The 22037-nt window shown below is 55.7% G+C and overlaps 2 protein-coding genes across 3 annotated transcripts in view; both read right to left on the bottom strand.

The window, feature by feature from the left end:
- Positions 1 to 238: 238 nt before the first annotated feature.
- Positions 239 to 7912, bottom strand: KLHL35 (kelch like family member 35; the record flags this gene model as incomplete). The annotated part of the gene is made up of 7 exons (XM_082660342.1): positions 239 to 427; positions 1358 to 1546; positions 2958 to 3146; positions 3791 to 3909; positions 4372 to 4556; positions 5614 to 6492; positions 7863 to 7912. The coding sequence occupies 7 exons, from the start codon at positions 7910 to 7912 to the stop codon at positions 239 to 241; spliced, it is 1800 nt and encodes a 599-aa protein (XP_082516468.1).
- Positions 7913 to 11481: 3569 nt separating this feature from the next.
- The window catches only part of GDPD5 (glycerophosphodiester phosphodiesterase domain containing 5), a 91540-nt gene continuing 80984 nt past the window's right edge, over positions 11482 to 22037 (bottom strand). For both annotated transcript variants that reach the window (XM_082660224.1, XM_082660225.1), the window contains 6 exons: positions 21272 to 21490; positions 20467 to 20624; positions 20079 to 20226; positions 18756 to 18838; positions 15811 to 15923; positions 11482 to 13060 (listed from right to left, as the gene is read on the bottom strand). In XM_082660224.1, coding sequence (XP_082516350.1) covers positions 12912 to 13060; positions 15811 to 15923; positions 18756 to 18838; positions 20079 to 20226; positions 20467 to 20624; positions 21272 to 21490 — 870 coding nt within the window. In that variant the 3' untranslated portion in view covers positions 11482 to 12911. The remainder of the gene's footprint in view (positions 13061 to 15810; positions 15924 to 18755; positions 18839 to 20078; positions 20227 to 20466; positions 20625 to 21271; positions 21491 to 22037) is intronic.

The following is a 22037-nucleotide window of genomic DNA, read 5'->3' as shown; positions in this document are numbered from 1 at the left end:
AGGTAATAACATATGAAGGTGTTTTGTAAAGAGTCAAAGCAGGGAGCAGATACTGGGCATTACTTCTCCAGGCAAAGGAGGCTTGAGCTGGAACACAGACCCAACCTTTGAAGGAGGTTTTATTTCTACAAGAAAAGGGGCAGTAAGCTAAGAGGCTGTTTACACCGAGCTGCCATGAGGGGAGCAGTGGTGAACCTGAGTTCTCCCTCCCCTCCCCACCTCCTGGTTCAAGTATGAGTCACCTGCCCAGGCTCTGGACGATGGTGACGCAGCCATGGGAGCTGGTGCAGCGCTGCAGGGATGGCTGGGCCTCCACCTGCCCACTGCTGGGGTCAAAGGTGAAGATCCTGTCGGTGCTTTCCCCATGATCATCCCGCCCGCCAAGGATGTGGACTTTCCCATCACACACAGTCACGCCACAGCTCTCCTGGGTGGACAGACAGAAAGACAATTAGCTATAGGGTCCAGCCGGGAGCTCCCTCTGTCCCTAGCTGGCCAGGCCAGACAACAAAACCTTGACCCACAGAATATGAGTAGGCAGTCTGGAAGGTAGAGAGGTAAGAATTGGGTGGACCTGACTTCAAGCTCTGGCTTGACCCTTACTAAATGAATGGCCTTAGACAAGTCACTTCACCTCTCTGGGCCTCAGTTTCCTCATCTGCAAAGTAAGAATAATAATAGTACCTTCTTCATAAGGTTCCCTTAACAGTTAATGAGATTAAGCATGTAAAGCATTTTACATAGTGCCTGAAATACAGTAAGCACTCCAATAATAATTACCACCAGACTCAGAGAAGCCAGAAATCTCAGGCTCTTAGAATCACTGGAGGTCAGAACTGGCAGGGATCACCAATCCATCCATACCCCTATATAGTCTCTTTGGAGAGGGAACAGAACAGTGCCGGGAGGCAAGAAATGCAGGGGTGGAGCGTCCAGGGCCTAGACCTCCCTTCTCTGATATCACTGAGGCAAGGGAAACTTACCAAGTCCCCTCTCCATTCTCCCCCCTCCTCCAACAGTAAGCTACCACCTGGTGGCCTACAGATCAGGAGAGACTGCAGGGTCATTGAGACCAAGCCCCCCATCCAAAGCTATAGCACTTGGGACTGGGGTTCTAGGTTCTGCCTTACATGGCTTTAACTGGTGGCCTCAACCTCTCTAAGGCCAGTCTCCTTATCTTTGAAGCCCAAGGCTGATTATCACTGTGGGACAAAGCTAGAGAACTACCGCCTAGTAAAACCGCCTAGCATGGAGTCAGACACAGGACTCACTACCTCTGAGAACCAGATCCTTAGAAGTGCGTTTTTACTCCTAAATGGAACCAGTACCAGGGCTGTGCCCAGGCCCCTCCACTTACCACAGGGCTGGGGAGGACAGCTGCCTCCCCCCAGACATCCATGCCAGGGTTGTAGGTGAAGATTTTGCTCATGAGGCCCCCAACCACATAGATGGTGTCCTCCAGGGCAACAGCCTCGAGACACCGCTGCGAGAAGGGCGCTGGTGACCGCAGGCTCCACTGGTCCTCCTTGGGGTCAAAGCACTGCACCTGAGAGGAAGGAGTGGCAGAGGTGAAGCCTTGCCCCTCAACTGCCCTGCTTCCCACACCTCCTATCTCTCTCGGTCAAGGGGACTCATTCAACACATATGCCTATGTCCACCAGGCCTGAGCATGTGTGTCTCCCCTCACGTGTGCTCAGTCTGGTTCCACATTCCAGCTCCTCCCCCTGGACTCCCGTTGTCAAAAGCCTCTTCATCTTTCAAGGTCCAGGAAGAGGTCTGTATCCCAGGAGGTGGAGATACCATCTGCATGGGTTCTCAGAGCAGGTCCCCCATGGAGATGCATTCCTGGCTGCATATACTGTCAACCCTCTTCCTCCCTGGTGTGCTGAGGTCATGACCAGATTCCAGCTGGGATGTCTCGCAGCCCCCATTTCTATAGCTGTCCACAGGCCTCCTAGGCTCACAGGTGTTTATGACGCCTACAATTTCTGAGGGTTCATACCTGTAGTTGCCTGCTCACCTTACTCCCTACTTCCTCAGTTGTGTCCTTGGAAACCCCCAGAATGGCCTATTCATGTCAGTGCTGCACAAGAAGGTGCTAAAGGGCATTCCCCCAGCCAGCCCAGGAAGGTGTGCTGGGAGTGGAGGGGGAATGAGGAGGGTGAGAGAGCCTAGTTTGGGAAAGAGTCAGATCTCAGGATCACATGCCTGTGAGGCCATCAGGGTGGGGAGGGAGCTGCCACAACGAAGATCAGTTTTTATTCACAGAAAGCCTAAATGTACAATAGAAAATTTGGTAGACTGTGATTCATCCACTCCATTGACTGTTACACAGACATTGAAATGATGGCTGTGAAGAGTTTCTAAGCATGTAGAAAGTGCTTATACTTGGAACAAGAAAAAACAGAATACAAAATTTTACTAAAACTAAAACAAAAGCAAAAGTCAACTCAGAGGAAGCTTAGAAGGCATTGCACCAAATATTAATGGTAGTAGTTATCCTTAGGTGGTGAGATTATGGATGATTCTTTTTTCTATTTCTCTGTTTTCTAAATTTTCAATAATGAGTGTTTTTTTTTTTTTTTTGGCCACACCACGTGGCATGTGGGATCTTAGTTCCCCGACCAGGGATCGAATCCATGCCCCCTGCAGTGGATGTGCAGAGTCTTAACCACTGGACTGCCAGGGAAGTCCCAAGTGTATTGTATTTTGGAATGGAGGAAAAGCATTTTAACTAGTCCCACCCTTGCCCTCACTTAATTTTTTAGATCTCTGAAACCCATATGGCACCAGCCCAAGCATTCGGGTCCAGACCTACTGTGTGACCTTTGGGTCATCTCTGAATTCATTTCCTTGTCTGAAACATGGGGATGACTCCTCAGTGCGTGGACGAGGATATGAAAGGCCCAGCTCTGCGCCAGGCGCACACAGGCCTCCACCGCCCTCTCCCAGCTCACCTTGTTGGTGTTGACGCCGTCCCGCCCGGCGCCCCCCATCACGTAGAGCCGGCCGGCGCAGGGTGCCACGGCAGCTGAGCTCACTGCCTCTAGGAGCGGGGCCGCAGCAGCCCAGGTGTTGGAGAAGGGGTCATAGCGCTCTACGCTGCACAGGCGCCGCAGGCCGTCAAAGCCGCCCACCACGAACAGCTGTGGATGAGGGGGTCGCCAAGAGTCAGGGCCGTCTGCGTCTCGGCCCCACAGCCTCTGGCTGTGTGTGGAGAAACTATCCCACCAGGGGCGCATCCCAGCTCCTGGCTCCGCGTCCTGACTCCCCATAATTGAACCTCCCTTAGCAGATTTTCCTGTACTAACCGGATGATACTGGTTTGTAGGATGGGTGTTGAATACAGATTAGATCTGTAAAATAACTGGCACCAAGTTGATGCTTAATAAAAATACCTACTAATTTCTTAAAGGTTTACCACCTTACTTAAGTGATCCTAAGAAGCACTTTTATTTGCATTTCTGAATTAGGGATGTAGCTTGCAAAGATAATTGGCAGATTTTTTTTTTCCTTTTTCTTTTTGGTCTTAAGTGGCAGAGTCAAGATTCAAACCGAGGCTCGTCGGCCCCAGAGCGCACACCCTTGACCACCTGCTACTAGGCTGTACTATTACAGTAATTACTATCATTATTAGCATTAGCATCATTATGCAACTTTGGGCAAGTCCTTTTTTCTTTTGGGGGCCTCAGATCCCTTCTTACAGGGAGCGGATTGTAAAGGGACTTCCCCCCGTCAGTCCATAGATCTCTACCTTGAGCCCAAGGCAGCAGCTTCCGGGTGTCCCTACCTGCCCCTGAACGACCGCCATCTTGTGCCTCCACCTGCCCTTGTGCAGTGAGGCCACCTTGATCCAGGTGTGCAGATGGGAGCTAAACATCCACACATCACGGCTGTTGATGTGGCCTCCTAGGGAGAGAGAAGCAGCTGTTGTTTCCAGGCCCTCTTGCTATCCCCAGGGGAGCAGGGACTGTGTTTTATTCTCTGAGCCTCTAGGGCTCGAATCTCAGGGCGGGCACCATCCATTGGTATCAAACCGATCTTTGCCACTGTCAAGACAACAGGGGAAATTCTTAATTTCCCTATAAAATTGGGTTGTAATGGGAATTAAATAACTAATGTAAGCTGCTTAGCATAATGCACAGCACATGCTAGGCTAAAGAGAAGTGATGAGTACTAATCTGAGTTGAAGTCAACATTGCAAGGGTGGAGTCACACCGGTGATTGGCTCTGCCGTACCACCTCAGCCAGTAACTGTAGGTTATCAGGACCGATCTGCTCCTATAGCCTGGTTGGAGGGAAGAACAGAGGGCGGCGCACGGGAAGTGATGAGCCAATCCTGTGGGACTCCGGCTATGGCTCCGCCCTCACCAGAGACGTAGATGTCATTGCGGAGAGTGCAGGTCGCGAACTCTGAGCGCGCGAAGCCGGGCACGCTGGGCAGTGGGGTCCAGCGTCGGCTGTCGGGATGGTAGGCGTCGGCGAACGGCAGCTTAAGGAGCCCCTTGCGATCGCAACCGCCGATGACCACGATCACTTCAGCTAGGTCCATGAATCTGGCGTGGGGACAAGCCCAATGCCGGTTAACCCACACACGTGTTTCAGCCCTATTTCACCCGCTCATGGACTGCACTATATGGTCCTGCTGCCCTTCCGTGCGCTTCTGCTCCCCACCCTCCGCATGCTGGACTCTGCCACTTTCAGCCTCCCCTCTGGCTATTGAGGGGAAGAGGGGCACTACTCCTTACCCCATTCTACTGACCTCTAAGTTACAAGAAAAGAATCTTTACAGAGTCCTTACCCTTACCTAGAAAAATCACCTTGTTTAATCCTGACTTTGGCTTGCAAAAGTCATGTAGCTGTAGGAGACAGAGGTGGAATTCAAGCCCAAGTTGGTGTGCCACTAACTCATTCTCTTCACCCTTTTCTGACCTCCATCGTGGACTAATTTTGCTGTGTCCCTCCTCCTATAACCATCTCCTAAACTTATCCCCTAATCACTAAATCCATTGAACCAGGCTACACGCCCTTTCAGCAAATCATTCTCCCTCCCACTGACTCCACCAGAATTTCCAAACCCTTTAGCCAATTCCTACCTAATTCCTTTGACAAATATTGAACATCTTGCACCAGGCCCTGAGCTTACTGTTGGAGATACAGTGATGAGTAAGACAGAGTCTGTCCCTTATTCCTGTGAGGGTGACAGACCATCTTGACTACTCCACCCAAATTCTTCTGGTCTGGTGTTCCAGGGGTGGGAATAAGCCTTTCTTTTTTTCCCCCAAGCCCTGCCTATTTATGCCCCTTACTAGACTGTGCTCCCTGAGGGTAAAGGGTGTTTCCAAATCACTCCTGAGTCCGCACTGAGGCAGAATGTGCACGAGATGTGAGATCCCTGCATTTCCCCCATTGGACTGTGAACTCTTTAAGGACCCAGCACCAAGCCTATGAAATGTCTGTTGTATGTATGACAGTCTCATTCAAGAGGCATGATCAAGTGATAGGATTAAAGGATGATGGCGGACTGAGAGAGCGGTTGAACAAGGGAATAACATAGGAAATAACGCAGGGCAGGAGGCAAGGGGCAGCTGGGAGGGAGGGGGCAGGGCGTACCTCCGCGGCCGGGCCCGCAGTGTGCCGGTCTCGCGGCCCAGGATGAAGCAGGCACGGGCCTCTAGCAGCAGCGGGCGGCACTCACCGCAGGCCTGCAACAACTCGTCGGCCTCTACCTTCTCCAGAAAATAGGCGGGCGCCAGCAAGGGCAGGCGCACGTGCTCCAGCAAGCGCCGCAGCTGTCCGCGGCGGGCTGGCGGGTCGTGACGCACCCAGCGCATGGCCGCTTCGAACACGGCCTCCTCGTGCGCCACGCCCAGCGCTGGGTCGGCCAGAAGCGCTGCCACCTCGTCGGGCGTCAGCTCCAAGAAGTCGGCGTGGTGCGCCACCTCGGCGAAGGCCTGGCGCAGCACGCGGCCGCAGCGCTCGGCCAGAGAGGCGAGGGAGAAGGCAGCGGCCACGCGACGCAGCGCCAGGCTATTAGCGGCGCGCAGGCGACCCTCGAGGAAGCGCGCGCAGGCCTCGCGCAGGCCTGCCACGCCCAGTCGCTCGGCCAGCGCCAGCACCGCGGCCGCTTCGTCCTCCGCGCGCAGCCGCACGCCCGCTCCGTACAGGTAGTCGAGCACCACGGCCAGCGCCGTCGCCACCGCTGTCCCGGCAGGGCCCGGCGCCTCGGGTACCACGGGCACCATAGCCAGGCCACGCTCTGGCTGCCCAGCCGCGAACAGGCTGCGGAAGTAGGTGCTGCCCGCGCTAAGCGCTGCGCGGTGGCATGGGAAGTCGTGGCCGCCGGCACGTAGCACCACGTCGGTGAGGGTGCCGCTCCGCCGATACGCATTCAGGGTCTGCAGGATGCGCTGTGCGTGGCAGGACCCCGCGCACGGCTCCTCGGAGCCCCAATCCAGCTCCGGCTCCTCCGGCACCGGGCCCTCCAGCGTCCTGCCGAGCAGAGAACACAGACCGCGTCGTCGGCAAATCCACCTGGCTGGGGCCCGGTTAGAGGGCAGGAGGCCTCTCACCCACCATTCCTTCCGTTGGTTCACTGGTTTACTCAGGCAGGCGCGCATTATCTTAACTAGTGTGCTTTCATTCATGCAACCACTCTTCCTTCCGTCCACCCGTCGAGATTCCTAATGGCCTCAATGAGCTAGTCCCAGCCTACCTGAAGGTCTAGACCCTGTCTTAGCTGTACCACCTCCTCCTCCACTTACCCAATCAGCCATACTGCTCTTTCTGTTCTTCAGACGTGCTAAGCTTTTTCCTATCAGTATTGGCGGGAGACAGATGGCATGCTCTCAGATGGGGTAACTTAAGGAGATTCTAATAAAGGAAGGATTTACAAAAGCATAGACAGTGTTTTGGGACTCCCACAAGGGATAGAGCAGTGCCACGTGGCTACCAATAGCAGGGAGACTTTACCTCCCCAAGGTCTAAAGGCGGAGGGCTGGGAGATTATTGGAACCTGCACAAAATATCTGTATAAGGAGGGCCCTCTGACAGGAGCTGTAGCCTTTGGTCAAGGAATTCAATCGACCCCACAGAGATCCAGTATGTGCGGGGGGTATAACTCTACCCCCATCTCCTCACCCCGTCCACTCTCCTTGGGATCTCCGACAGGTGCTCCCTGTTGACCACACCCTGATTATTCTATTTAATGTCTGCCCCTCCCCAAGAGTACAGGATCTGGCCCATAATAGGTCGAGTGAATACATTAAGTTAGTATTTATTGAGAGCCTTTTCTGTGCCAGTCAGTGAACAAGACATAGTCCCTGCCTTCCTGGAGCTCGCAGTGTGGCAGGGTCCCATGGGGAAGTACAGAGCATTAGGAGACTGAGAATGATAAGTAGCATTAGCCAGGTGAAGGCAAGGGAGTGGAGGGAGGAAGTCTCCAGCTGAGAGAACAGCCTGTGCAGAGGCCCAGAGGGAAAGAGGACATGAGGTTAGAGCCCAGGCTGAGAGGGAAGTTGACCTTTTTCGTAAGTTTTCTGTTCTCAAGGAAGCCCTGTGGGGGAGTGGAAAGAGGTGGCTCTAAGGACTGATCCGGGTGCTAATCCTGCCTGTGCCCCTGACTCGCTGTGTGACCTGCTCAAGTTACTCCCCTTCAGGTTCCTTATCTAAAATGCGGTCATAATGCCTCTCTCACATGGTTGTGGTGACTTGTTGACTGTGAAATGGAATGTATGAAAAGTGCTAGGTATACAGTACAAACTCAACAAGTGTTTCCTTACATGTTTTTACCCAAGAGGAAGGGAGCACACCACATGTGTTAGTTGCTTTTATGTACATAATTTCATTTGACCCTCACAAACCTGAAGAGTTTCTTTAGACTTCTTCCCCTCTTCTTTTTTGAGTTTGTCATGAGGAAACAATCACATAGATGGAACCTGCCCTTCAGAAGTTGCTGTGAGGATCAAAGGAGGGGTGTTTGTGAAAGGGTTCTGTAGCCTGAAGGGCTGTAACGGATTGGTTATGATTTGGCCATTATGAACATATAGCTTCTGCTTGCATACTTCCAGGGACAAGGAGTACACACCTTTATGTAGCAACTTACTCTAGGGGAGCAGACCTCTGCTCTCTGCTCCTTGCTTCTCCCTCCATTCTCCTGATCCCAGCTGCTCTGCCTTCCCTGAGACTGCTTTGCCCTGGAGGTCAGATCTTGCCCAGGAGTCAGTCTGGCTTTCACTGTTTATGCCTGGGCCATCCAGTGTGGTGAATCCCCTGTCTTAGCATCAGAGGAAATGAGCTTCCTGATGGGCAGGGTCCCAGGAAGTTAACTACATTGCCCAAGTAGAGGGGCTGGGCCCTGAACCCACCTGGCTGTAGACTCTGCATGCCTAGCGGCTCAGCCACACTTGCCAAGGTTGGGGTGTATCCCAAGGAGCAGCGCAGGACCACCGGAAGGAGTTGATAGGGGTCATGGTTGCATGCTGCCTTCATTCTATTTTCCACTGGCTGAGGAGGCAGCCCACTCTCAGCTGACATCCAAGAGGGCAGGTCTCATCAGCGTCAGGTGGGACTTCTCTCTGCAGAGATGTCCCGGCACAAGGGGCTGCTAGGGGAGAGGGAGGGAGTCCCCTCCTGGGGAGTGCGCCAGTACTTTTTCATTCATTCTCCTGCTGTCTCCTGCACTGGGCACTGTGGACACACTGGGACATCAGACCCAGTTTCCACCCTAGGGATTTCCAGTCTGGGGGCGGAAGGACAACCCATTGGAACATGAAAGGTAGGGATTTCCAGGCAGGGCTTGATCTAGTTTTCTCTTATCCCAGCTAAGAGTCTAGGCACCTCAGGCCAAGGGTGCTGACACAGACTGAGGTACCCAGCCCCTGGAAGTTGACATGCCACCCTGTTTCTTTTTCACAGTCACACATACACCCACAAACACACACTCAGACTTGTAGACATGACAGAGCCAGGGGGGTCCTGCATCCTAAGTCCCCAGATGCACCTGGCACTTACCTGGCCATGACCTCTCCCAGGCTCTCTGCAGCTGCTGCTCGTGCACTGACCACTCCTGTTTGTCCTGCCGCCCTGCACCCCTGACAGCCTGGGCGCAATGTCCCTGCCGCTCTGCCTGGACTCCCGCTCAGGCTCAACTGCAGGAGGACAAAGGGGATGGACGCTGACGGGGGTGGGGGGATGGGGTGGGGTGAGGGGGGAGGGGGAGAGGAGAGTTAAGGGGGAAGGGGAGGAGGGGACACAGGGCTTTTGTTCTACTCTTGGATCAGCCCTGGGAGGGGGAGAAGGGAGGACCCAGGAGTAGGCGTGGGATTGACTGTGTATGCAACTCGGATCCGTGTGTCTGGATTGGGGGTGACCTGGTGCTGGTTGTGCCCCTGAGTGATACATGGATGTGAGGGTGTGTGTGTGCGCATGCAGGCGTTCCAGGGTACCTGTACGTGCGTGTGGGAGTGCATGGGGACGTGGTGACTGTGGCATCGGGGTGGGTGTGATTGAGTAGCTGTAGGTGTGCCTAAGAATGTAACTGCACAGCTTAGAGGTCTAGGTATCCCTCCTTCCTCTGTGACTCTGTGCTCCTGCTTGACAGCAGACGTGTCATTGTGTGACTTTTTGTATCTGGTTATATGCATTGTGTGTTCCTGTCTTTGTGTCAGCATCTCTCTATGATCATTTCTGTGTGTGACAGGGGTCTGTCTGCGTACACCGGGGGGCTGTGTCGTGTGGACTGTGTGTGTGGACAGCGTGTGGTCCTGGGTCTGTGGTATGGTATGGCTGAGGTGTTTTTCCCTCGACAATGTACCCACCGTGGAGGGAGCACAGTGAAGTGGGCATGGTGGTGCTGGGCCAGCCTGGTGGACGTGGGGAGAGAACGAGGCAGCTCTGGGCTGGCCTGGAGCCAGAGGGAGGCAGCTCCATAGGCTGGTGTCTGTTCACTTGCTGCCTCTACGAAGGGCCATAGGGCCTGGTGTCTGTGGGGCAGGTGAGGAGATCTGCTTTCACGGAAGAGGGCAGCAGTTTGGGAGGAGGATGCCTTGATGAGAGCCCGGATGGGCACAGGGCACCTGGGAGGTGGTACTGGTACTGCCGGGATTCTCTGTGCCGCTCCAGGCAGATCACTAAGTCCCCTTTAGCTCCAGCTATTCATCTTGGCAGGAGCAATAGTCTAGTCATAGTTCTTGCTCTGCCTGTCTTACTGAGTTGCTATGAACTCAAGAGGGGTTTGTAAGTGAAAGCCATCTGACTTGGTGAGGCTGGGATCCTGCAGGAACCGCCCCATCCCCGCCCCTGGCAAGGCTTAGAAGTGATGGGAGGGGTCACTGTGATGACGGCCAAGCATGTGTCCTGAGGCCTGGGGGAGGGTCTGCTCTGGGGACTGTGTTCCAGGGAATGGTGTATCCTGCTTCCCCCTAAAAAGGGATTGTATATATTGCTGTATGTTAAAGGATGTGAGAGATTTGGGCACCTAAATACCTGGAACAGAGGGGCTGAGGGTTCAGGGAGGGCCCTGGCGAAGGTGGAGGCTGGGCTCGGCCTGGAGAGGCCTTACCCCCTAAGGTCCAAGGGAGGAAGCAAGGAGTGGGTCTGTGGAGATGGCAGTAAGGGAGAGGCCCTGTCTCTGGTTTCCCTGTTAAGGGCAGTCAGGCTGTCCTCAGTAGACAGGGAGAGGTCACGAGGAGGGCATTGGGAAGGTGGCCTTCTCAGTAACTCCTCAGGTCAAGGGACACGAGCCAGGGTTGACCACAGGCTGTGGGCTCAGCTGAGGGTGAAGGGCTCAGCTATCGGCCTAGCTGGGGGATGGCCTCCATCCTCCTTCCATTGTTTGGGGTGAGGGGAGACCGCTGGACTGCCTCTGCACTGGGGAGTGGAGGGGTACAGTGTAGGGCCCTGGTGAGAGTGGGATGCCGACAGGCTGTTCCACTCAGAACTCCCAGCCCCTTCTCCCTGCTTCTGAAAGACCCTAGGATGACTCAAGTTGCCCAAGTGTGGCCAGCCAGGAGCCTGGGACATGCTAGCCAGTGGACCCAGGGGCACTGACTGGACAGGGAGGGGCTACCATGAAAGATTGGTTCTGTTTTCCTGGGCAGGCCTGCCAGACACTGGAGAGGAGGTTACTGGGGCATTTGGGTAGGGCAGTGTGCCCCACTGCTGGCCCGGACAGTCCAGGTTTCATGTACATTTCTTCATGCCCAGGGAGAGCCGGGAGCTGACCTCTGCCCCAGGAAGGGAGCACTTGGCAGATGTTTGAAAGGGGGAAAGGAGGGTGAGTCCCCCGATAGTTCCCAGAGGGGCAGTCCTAGAGGTTAATGTGGGGGGCCCAGTCTGGGTTCCAGCATTAGGAGGGGTTTCTTTTCCTTTCCTCCCTGAAGGCTCCAGACCCCAAGAATTCTATTCAGAAGGCCCCTGTTTGGAGAAGAGACACATCCCTTGGCTCCCAGGAAGCACCATGTTTATTTAATGTAGGATGAAACGGGTTCAGCCCCCTCCTTTCCCCTAGGACACACCCAAGACCATGCAGACTTTATGACAAAGATGGGATTTACAGACCCCTTCTCATGGAGGGCAGAGGGCAGAGGTCCAAGGACTGAAAGACAGGGGCATCTGTGGTCCCAGGGGCTGTATTTTGGCTTTCAGCCCAGGTGCCCCACTGTGCCAGGAATGGGAATGGGCCTCTTCAAAGCTGAACCTCCCCCATGGGGGAGAGGCAACTCCTGGCTGAGGGCCTGTCCCTCCATAGGCCAGGGATCTCAGAAAGCCTCCATGTGGCCATGAAGGGACCTGCTCGTCCCACTGCCCAGTCCTACATCGGACCAGGGAGCCCTCCCCATCTGCCTTACCATTCCCAGCTGGTTACGGAAGGCACACAGCCTGAGTGGGATTCTGGCTCTGCCAGTTCTAAGCTGTGTGGCTCTGGATGGTCACTTTACCTCTGCAAGACTGTCTCCTCCACCACAACATGGGGACACTTGCCCCCAAGCCCAGTGCTGTTAAGGAAGCCCCAGTGCCATGTGATGCAGGGGAGGGGCTCCACCACCCTGCCACTCTCCCATTCATTTCTGAGAATGGTTCTTCCTCAGTCATGGGACCCGAATTCCAAACCCAGCAAGCTCTGTCCCCACCCTCCCACTGACAATTCAGATATGACAAGTGTCAAGATGGCAGCTTTAATCATCTTGGCCGAGGCCCCTCAGGCTCCTCTGCTGAAGGCCTCCTTGGCCACATACCCACCCCTGACCATGCCATAACACTTTTCGCAGGTGGCCCCTGCCCTTGGCCACTGACGTGGGAACCTGAGGTCATGTCAGTCTGTGGATCTCCTGGGTGTGGATCCGGCAGCCCCGAGCCTGCTCTTGCCACCTCCAGCTGCTCCTAGGGGATATGGCTCGGACCCTCTCCTGGGGCAGGGCCAGCGGCAGCAGGAGGCTGGCAGGGGAGGAGTGTCTCCACCACTGTAGCAGGCGTTGCTCCTGGGCCAAGCTTCCTTGTGCTTTGAGACTGATGGAAGAGCAGACGTGCTGGGGCAGAGGCCTAGCGCAGGCCCTTGAGGCAGGAGAAACACAGAGAAGGTGGTTTCCTCACAGCACAGACAGGAGGACAGACACACGTGGGCACACGCAGGCTCCACGTCCTCCACTGCCGCAGGGGGCACGGCATGGCCCAGTGACCCTTCAAAGCTTCTCGGTCAGGATGCAAGGGAGGGCCTCAGAGAGTGGACCAGGTCCCGAGCCCCAAACTTCCCAGAAAAAGGAGCCCCAGGCCCGCAGGGTCATCTGAGAGGCTGACAAGGGGCTGGAGCCAACAAGGAGACTGTGGAGCCAGCTCCCAGAGCGTGCTTCTTCCAGCTCTGTGGGCTTCCCCTGTCTCCACATGAGGTACAGGCTGGACAGACGGGTCTTCAGCTAACGCCCACTCCGGTCTGTGAGGGTCGTGGCGCGGCTGCCGCTCCCTTGGGGGCCCATAGGGGAGGTGGTGCTGTTGGCGTATGTGTCATAACTGTTGTCTGAACATACAGAGAGCTCATCGGAGACCTCCATGCCATCGCTGATCTCTGTTGGGCCAGAAGGAGGCAGAATGTGAGTGCAGGGAGGAGAGGAGTGGATAGATGGTTGGCAGATGCGGTGGGAAAGGGTGGCCTGGAGCCACTCCTGGTCAGCCACTAGGAGGAATGAAACCTCGGGTTTCAGGTATGCTATTGAGCTTGGCATTCAAGGCCCTTCTCAGTCTCTGCAAACACTCTGGTCGCACTTCAGTCTCCTCTCCCTGGAACTCCACCTTCCAGCCACAGAAAACTATCTGCACCCTCTTAAGCTTGGCACGCATGTGTTTACTCTCCTCAGGGCTTTGCACATGTTGGCCTGTCTCCTGGGCATGACCTCCCGATAACACTTCCTTTTCTTAAAATCTGGCTAAATTCTTCTCATTTCTGTTTTTGTCCCCAGGCTGGGATGGGGCCTCCTCATGACCACCCTGTTCCCCCCTGCCCCACCTGTAATGTCACCATCTATGGCCCCCATCGGCTGGAGTACTTCAAGGACAGGGATGAGGTCTGGGCATCAGTGTCACCAGTGGCTGGTACAGTCCTGGACACACAGCAGAGGCTTAGAAAAGGTCTGCTGAGGGGAGCTAAGCACACCCCAAGGGGACTCAGAGCACCTTGGTGGGGCTGAGGGTTCCTGGAGAAGACCTCTCAACCAGGAGTGGGCAGCAGGTGAGGCCTGCGGCGACTCTTCAGGGCCAGTGATGAGAAGGTGCTAGGTGAATGAATGGCCTTTGTCCCTACAGAGAGGCGGGGGTCAGGGAGGTGCAGAACCTGACAGGCCGAAGTGCTGGCTTCCTGCCTGCCATTCATGCTACCCGCCCCTCCTGACTTCCCTGGGCCAGGCACAGTACAGGAGCCTGGGGACTCCTCCTTCCAGGAGCTCCCCAGTGTTGCCAGAGAGCTGTGGGAGGCCGGGGGAAGCCCTCCAACCCCGCTTTGGTGCTCAGGGAAGGCTCCCAGGAGAAGGAGGGTTTTTGAGCGAGGGTAGGAGGAATTAAGTACCCCAAAGGCAAGAATCTGTGTATCCTCAGCACCTAACACAGGGCCTGGCATGCGTCTGTTGAAGGAAGGGCTAAATAAAAGAGTGAATAAATGAGTGGATGTTCACACAGTCGCTGGAGCCAGCCCCACTAAACCCACAAGCACCCCCCACTGGGCTCTGGTTCACTCGGGCAGCATTTACCAAGCACCCGTCTGGGCCAGGCGTGGCACTAACCCTCACAGGTACTCTGTGAGGGGGAGCTAGCCCATTTTACAGAGGAGGAGTCTGATGGTGAGGGAGGTTAGGTAATATGCTCTTGTTCACACAGCTCGGGGGATAAGCTGGGATTTGAATCTAGGTCCATCTGGCTTCTAAATATCTCTCAAATCTCTCCTCTCCTGTTTCCATTCCCACAATTCCCATCTGAATTATTGGTTTCCTTGCCTCCAGCTTCCCCTTCTAACCCACCCTCCACACTCGTTAGAGACTGAATTGTGGGGAATTCCCTAGCAGTTCAGTGTTTAGGACTCTGCACTTCCACTGCAGGGGGGCACGGGTTCGATCCCCGGTCAGGGAACTAAGATCCCACAAGCCCTGTGGCACCAACAAAAAAAGAAAAAAAGAGAGAGATTGAATTGTGTTCCCTCCAAATTCGTATAGTGAAGTCCTAAACCCCAGCACTTCAGAATGTGACCCTCTTTGGAAATAAGGTCATTGCAGATGTAATTAGTTAATATGAGGTCATTAGAGTGGGCCCTAATCCAGAATGACTGGTGTCCTTGTAAAGAGGGGAACTTCGGACACAGAGATGCATCTACAAGGCAACGGGAGAGGCCAGGACCAGATCTTTCCCTCACAGCCCTGCTGACACCTCGATGATGGACTCTTAGCTTTCAGAACTGTGAGACAATACATCTGTTTTTAAGCCACCCAGTTTGTGGTACTTTGTTACAGCCCCACTGTAACAAAGACAAATCTGTCTGTTACCCTCCTCGTCTTTCAGAACAAAGCCCAAGCTCCTGACCACACACTTGAGGCCGAAGTGCCTCCCCAGCGCCATCTTGGGGTGAGTCAGCCAGAGGCCCTGCCTTCGAGCCATGGCAAGGAGTGCTCCCTCACTACCTCTGAACACATGCTGTTCCTGCCTCGAATGCCCTTCCTTCCCTCTGCTCGCCCAGCCCTCACCTCAAACCCGTCACCCTCCTACCCTTCCTTCCCATTTCAACTACATCACCTCCTCACAGAGTGGGCCCCAAAGCCTTCCTCACTGCCCCAGGGAACTCTGAACCCCTCTCTCCTCCTTGTACCCCACTCTGGCTCAGCACCCCCATCTATTAGAGCTCAGTGACACCTACCTTTCCATGTATTTGTTTATACAGCTGCCTCCTCCATCAATCTGGGAATGTCAACAGGCAGCAAGCAGGGGTGGAATCAACGTTTGTGGGGTCTGTGTATGAACCAGCATGGCAGGATGGGCCTCCAGCCCTGCCCCCACCCCTGCATGTCACCCTTGCCCACTACCCCTGGGGCTGACACTGAGCCACAGGACCTGGAGTTGAGGGCTGCATGTGGACGGGTATGCATTTCCGTGTGTGTGTGTGTATGTGTGCCCCTGTACCAGTGTGAGCGTGAAGCTAGGTGGGTATACTTACGTCTGTGCCGTGTCCCTACCTGTATGTGCTGTGTGTGAAATGTGTGCACACACACCCGTCTGCACATGTGGGGTGCAGAGGACAGAGCCCAGAGCCTGACTCAACCTGTCTGCGGAGCTGCACACCTGAAAAGATGAGCTTCTCCTTCATGATGCTGACGTCCCGGCTGGTCCGGTGCACCGCGGCACTCAGCATGATCTGCTCGGGGTTGTAGCTCCGTATGCCACCCAGGCGCCACCTGCAGAGATGGCCCCGTGGGCATCAGGTCTTTCCCCACCTTTCCTTGGAGAAGGGATCCTTCCCACTTCCACAGACTCTCTGGATTTGGCCTGAGAGACCAGCAGGACTCTTGTCCGACTGTACAGACGGGGAAACTGAGGCCCAGAGTAGGGCAGAGCTGGGGCCTGAATCAGTCTGCTGACTGTCAGCCAGGGCTCTCCAGCCCTCTTACCTCCAGACCCCTAGATCCGCTCCCCTTGCCCAGGAGGATGGTTAGGGGTTGGTTAGGTATGTGTCAGGTGCCCCCAGTTATACACCTGGACAAATTTGGGGGTGGGGGCTTAGCAGGCATGACTGACGACCCACCCTGGAGTGCAAACCAATCTTGGGGAGTCCCAGCTGATGTCGCCTACAGCTCCATCATCAGGACCAGGCTGAGTGAAGCCAGTGAGGAACCCCAGAGAGGAAGTGAAGGAAAGCAGGGAGGGGAGGGGAGACAGCGGGGAGCTTGTCTTCATGGCATCACAAGGCAAGGGTGCTGGAGTGACTTGGGGAGGGGCCTGCTGCTGCTCTGTTCCAACAGCCCTGGAAGAGTGGGGTGCATATTCCCTAGTGGAGAGGGACAGGCTGGAGCATTACCCCTTTAATGGCTGGGGCAAGGTGGGAGCAAAACTGAATGGGCTGAGAGGTGGGGCTGCATAGGGCGTGCAGGGACCAGGCAGAGCCGGGAGGACTTGGGTTCCTTCGTCCGGCTCAGGGCACAGTTCTTGCTGTTACAGTTCCTCTGAACTAGCCCCAAATCCCTGGCCTCTGAACTTAGATTCTTCCTGCAACCTAAACAGAAGGACTCACCGGACCCCCAACCCCACTCAGGGAAGTGGGGATCAGCTTGGAAACAAAAACCCAACCCCCCAGGGCCCGACGCCCTGCTGGAGTGGGTGGAGGGAGCCCAGACTCCACGGGAGATCAGTTGTTTCCAGATGGGATCAGCACAGCAGAAATGGACAGACAGATGGACAGGCAGACAGGTGGATGAACAGAGCAGACAGACAAGGGGAAAGCAGGAGGCAGGGGGGAAGGCAACCTCTGGCTGGGCTGGCCGCCCTACGCATCCCTGAGAACAGCAATAGGGTCTCTTATGCATCCCTGAGAACAGCAATAGGGTCTCTTATTTATCGCTGCGTGCCTGGCACCAAGCCCAATGCCTGCTGTGTGGTGGGTGCTCTAAGTATCATTGAGTGAATGAATGGAAGAATGAGGACCACAGGGAAATGAACTTCTCCCCCAGGGTCCTCTCCTCCATCAGGCCTTGCCTGACCCCCCAGGAAGACGATGATGCTGCCCTGGCTGTATCTTGAGTGGCCCAGCGTGTCGGTGGAGCACCCTGGGGAAGAAGGCCCAGCACAGCACCAGCCAGCACATGTGGACATCTGCCGACTGAGAGGATGGTGGAGGGACCAGGCAAATGGCCCTTTGCTGGGCTCAGTCCCACAGTCAGTGAGCACAGAGTTCCTCCTCCTAGAAGTTGGTCAGTGAAGATGACTGACCTAGGAGGGCCCAAGGCACCTGACCAAAGGGAACTTGCACCCCCAAGACCAAGGTCTCATCTTGGAAATTAACGTTAAACGCAGGAGGAAAGTGTCAAGCCCGTGTCTCTGCAGTGAGGTACATCTAGGACAGGAAGCTCAACCACTGGGGGTATTTCCCAGGGGAAAGTACGGGAGGCTGTGCTCATGGGGGGAGAGCAGTGGGGTGGGAGTCAGAGACAGAAAGTGAAAGAAAGAAGAGAGGTGGAGAGAAAGATAAACAGAGTGAGCGAGGGGAAAGGCAAACTGGGAGTGGGAGGGCCACAGGTGGCAGGGAGAAACAACTTGGTAGGCTGTGCGCCGGGCACTGGGGAAGGCCTTGCCCAAAGTGCCAGGCTGTGGGGGGTGGCCCAAGCAGAGCCCCTCCCCAGAGGGAGACGCTCTGGTGCTGAGAGAGGCCAGGTCAGCAACCTGCAAGGAAATGCTGGTTCCCTGTCTGCGGGAGGGAGAGAGAGCAGAGGGACACACACGGCAAGGTGGGGAGAGAGAAGGGAGAACTGCAGGGGAGAGGACGAGAGCAAGGATGGGAAGGCGGCTTCAGGCAGGGGAGGTGTATGGGAGGGTGACCTGGGCCTAGGGCTCCTCAGGAGGCAGCCTTTCAGAGGGAGGTGGAGAGGGGGCGGCGAGGAGGGAGAGAGAGGAACAGGAGGAGGACCACACCAGAATTACCTGATCAAGTGATAGCTGTGAGATGCCAGAGTGCAGCAGAGAGTGGGGAGGGGGGAGAGAGAGGAGGGACATGCGCCGGATCAGAGCAGTATGGGACAGAGAGAGAACATCAGTCAAGAGTAAAACCCAGCCTGCTACTTCATGGCTGGGTTGGGGCCCCGCCTGGCCCTAAAACCTCCCCAGGACCCACCCACTCCCACTGTGACCACCACCCCCAGCTGTCGTCCTGGAGGGTGGGTGGGGAGGTCTGAGCCCGGCCCGAGTGCTGTGGAAACCTGTGCCCTGGGTGACAGGCAGGGAGACAAGCCTAGAGAGGAGCCCCCCCTGGAGCTGAAACTCACCAAAGAGTCTACACAGCACATCCTGGCCCAGCTTGGCTCTGGGCCCCCAGCTGGGTGCTCATTCCAGAAGCCACTGGGCTCTGGCTGAGGGGGACGGGCTGGGGGCCACAGGGAGGCCTCCTTCTCCCCTGAACAGGGTGGTCTGGCCAGGACATCTCTGGGCCCAGGGCTCAGGAGGGCGTTCACCTGGCTGGGGGCGGGAGCTGGCCCGTCTCAGGCAGGGAGAGCCGCGGAAGGTGGTCAGGGCCTACTCACTTCTGGAGCACGAAGATGCCAACGATCAGGATGAAGGAGATCAGGTCGGCGGTGACCCACATGAGACAGTACTCGTCCGGGGGCTGTGGACAGATGGCCCACAACCAGCTTCCAGTCACGGCTGGTCCAGACCAGGGCTCCAGACCAAGGGCCCATGGGCAGGAGAATCGCACGTCACCATCAGGGAGGGGCAGAGGAGGACCTGGAGGGGGCTTGGGGGCTTGAGATTATATTTTGTAGGAGTGGGCCTGGGGTTTGGGGTGGGGTGTGTGTGTAGGATAAAAGAGATCTGTGCAGTGTTCACTGTAGAGGTGGTGTGTTTTAAACCTAGAGGATTTATGTGCTTAAAGGGGCTTAATGCAAGAACCAAAATATGAAAGACAGATAGATGAATGAGAGGGTGTGACGTGACAAGCAGGTGCGCAGGTGGGTATATGAAGAGGTATGTGGCATCCATGTGCATGTAAGAGTACATGTCATTGTAGGGTGCGGAGTGTGGGAGCTTCCCCTCCAGGGGGCCATAGAGAGGGGCCCAGCAGGGTGAAGCCTGCAGAGCAGCCAGGCCTCACACCCCCTTGATCTCAGGTAAACTGTGGAGGTGGGCTAGGGCACTTTTTGCTGTTGATCAGTTCCTGTGGCCTGAATCAGAGTGTGCTCATAGCTACTGCTGCCAGTCAGTTATTTCATCTCAGTCCGAGCTGAGCCCTCAGAGGTTTTAAAAGACAATGGGCGGGGATGGAGCTAACCACCCAAAACCTAGATCTGATTCACTGACACGGCATCATCTTAGCCATAATGAGACCCTCCATCTGCCTTTCATGACCTCAGGGAAGTGGCAGTGGGAGCACAGGAGGGAGGTCAAGGGCTCCCCAAGCCCCCTGGTTGGCAGAGCTGGGACTGGAACACAGGCCTGTCTTCAGGTGCTCAGTCGGTCAACCAACTGAAAGCTGGTTTTATTGGCTGTAATCTCTGAGAAGATTTTAATGTTCCCTATTTTTGCCTCGTTGCCCTCTTTTCCCAATGACTTCCCTTCCTTTAAAACAAAACAATAATCTCCAAACCCCCCCAAAACCCAAGTAGTTGTTTATTTGTCTAGAGCCTTTGGTGTTTTTCCCCATGTGGCTCAGGCCAAGGTTCCTCCTACCCCCCAGACCTTGGTGCAGGCCCAGAGGTCAGGAGAATCTTCTTCATGCCTCAAGCCTGTCCCCTCAGGTGCTCCCCCCACCCCTGAGACCTCACTAGAGGGAGCCCGGGTGTGGAGCCTGCCCCCCAGCCCTGGAAGCCATAGGCAGCTCCCTGGACCCCCAACAATCCCCAACTCACCATGATCCAGAGGGGGGAGGGCACCTGGGATAAGGTGTGGGAGTTGTCAGAGGTGACAGACGGGACCCCTGCGCACCACAGCAGGGAGAAGAGCCACGGGGCATTGACTGTGTAGAGGTTCACGCTCAGGTTCCAGGATGCATAGTCCCTGTGGGGCAGGGACAGAGGCTGGTCGGCCCTTTGGCCAGTGTGGGAAGCCTGTAAAGCATGGCCCTTCACAACCTCATGCCGTCCTCAAAACTGTCCCTGGAGGAAGGAAACTCCGCTCTCAGAGGGCCAAGCTCACATACAAACCCAGGTCTGCCTGATGTTCTCAACCTCTCCTCTTTGAACCCTGAGCCTGTGTGTCCAGTCCTCTGGGTGAGCCTGGGCAGGATGGGGTGGGCACCTGAGCTCCTGGCGGGACACCTGAGTGTAGCGCAGGTTCAGCCGCTGGATGTGGCCTCTCCGCAGGCTGGCAGCTGCCTCCTTGGAGCCCGATGTCTGCTGGAAGCCAGGAGCCACCTTCTGCACGAAGGGCCTCTGCCTGTTAGGCAGCCACAGGACCTGCAAGCAGGAGAGGAGCTGCCTCTGATTTCCCTTCTATACAATGGGGTTAGGGTGTCTGTCCCTCGTGGAGCACCTGGAGGGGTTAAAAGAGGCGGGACCTGGCATGCAGTGAAAGCTTTCAGGTAGTAACCACCTCCGGGGGATGACTTGGTCCCAGCCATGGCTGGGAATTGCTTTGGCAACACCTCAGGAAGATCCCCCTCCAGACCCTAGTCAGGACAAGACCGATAAGGCCCCAAATGTCAGCTACTGTGCATGTGGCCACCAGCGTCTTGTGTGCTCTCATAGTTGGAATCGTATTTTTCTGATCCCCAGGTATCACGTAGGTAACACTTCATGGAAGTACCATGTTCCGAAGAATCTGGCCCTGCTCCTGCCCTTTGTACATTTTTTTTTTCTTTTGTACATTTTAAACGCTTTTCTTATTTCCCTCTTGGCCCCATGATGACCCTGTCAGGGAGGCGTGGGGCATGCTACCCTCATTTCACAAATGTGGAACCCTAAGGTCTGGAGAGGGGACACGGTGAGTTTACTGCGTGAGCGGGACTCCAGGCAGGCCTGGTCTCCCTGCGGGTGGGGCAGGGCTGGGCGGAGCTCAGCTCCTTGGGGACAGAGCTGGGTGGGGCTGGGCTGCAGGGCCTCACCTGGTGCTGGGGGAAGCCGGAGTGCAGCACGGCCTCCAGCGTGACGTTGAGGAAGCTGCCGCGGTAGGGGTGCTCCCGCGGCGGGTCACGCAGGTTGAGCAGCAACGTGGCATTGCCCTTGGCCAGCTCCAAGAGTTCCATTAGGCTGCAGATGGACTGGTTTTGGGCCTCCCTGTGGTCGGACGGTGACAGGGAACTGGCCGTCCAGAAGGGGTCCGTCTGGCAGAGACAGGGACACACATGTTTGTCTCACCAGTCCTATGGGGCCTCCACATGCCTTCCTGGCTATGGAACTTGGAGACGACCGAACTGCCAGTGTCGGCTGGTGTGTGCAAGTCAGGCACATTGAAGGCTGGGGCCCTTTGGGACCTCTAGGAGAACCCAACCATAACCTCTTTATCCCAGTCTGCTTGCCAAAAGAATGATTTGCTTGGAACATATCCCAGACCCCAGTCCGTTTTTCTCTCAGTAGCACTTCAGACCAGAGAACCAACTTCCTCTAGAGTTTTACAGTGTTAACAATTTTAGCTATTAACTATTATAATCAAAATCAACTTTTTCTGGTAGGGGAGGCAGAACCAGAACAAGTAGTGACAACCATGACAGCTGGGCTGCAGTGGCAGGAGCCCAAGGAGGCCGCCAACCAGCCTGGCTGTGAGTCAAGGAAGCTCGGCATGTGAAGGTCACCTGAGCTGAGGGCTGCCCCTGGCCCTCACCATGGAGTCCCTGACCATGCTTTCCATGCCTAGGACTGGGACGGGTGCTG

This window comes from Grampus griseus (assembly GCF_964374135.1).
Source record: "Grampus griseus genome assembly, chromosome: 8".
Classification (NCBI taxonomy): domain Eukaryota; kingdom Metazoa; phylum Chordata; class Mammalia; order Artiodactyla; family Delphinidae; genus Grampus; species Grampus griseus.
Note: the sequence above shows the minus strand (reverse complement) of the source record. Positions and strands in the feature narration are given on the sequence as shown.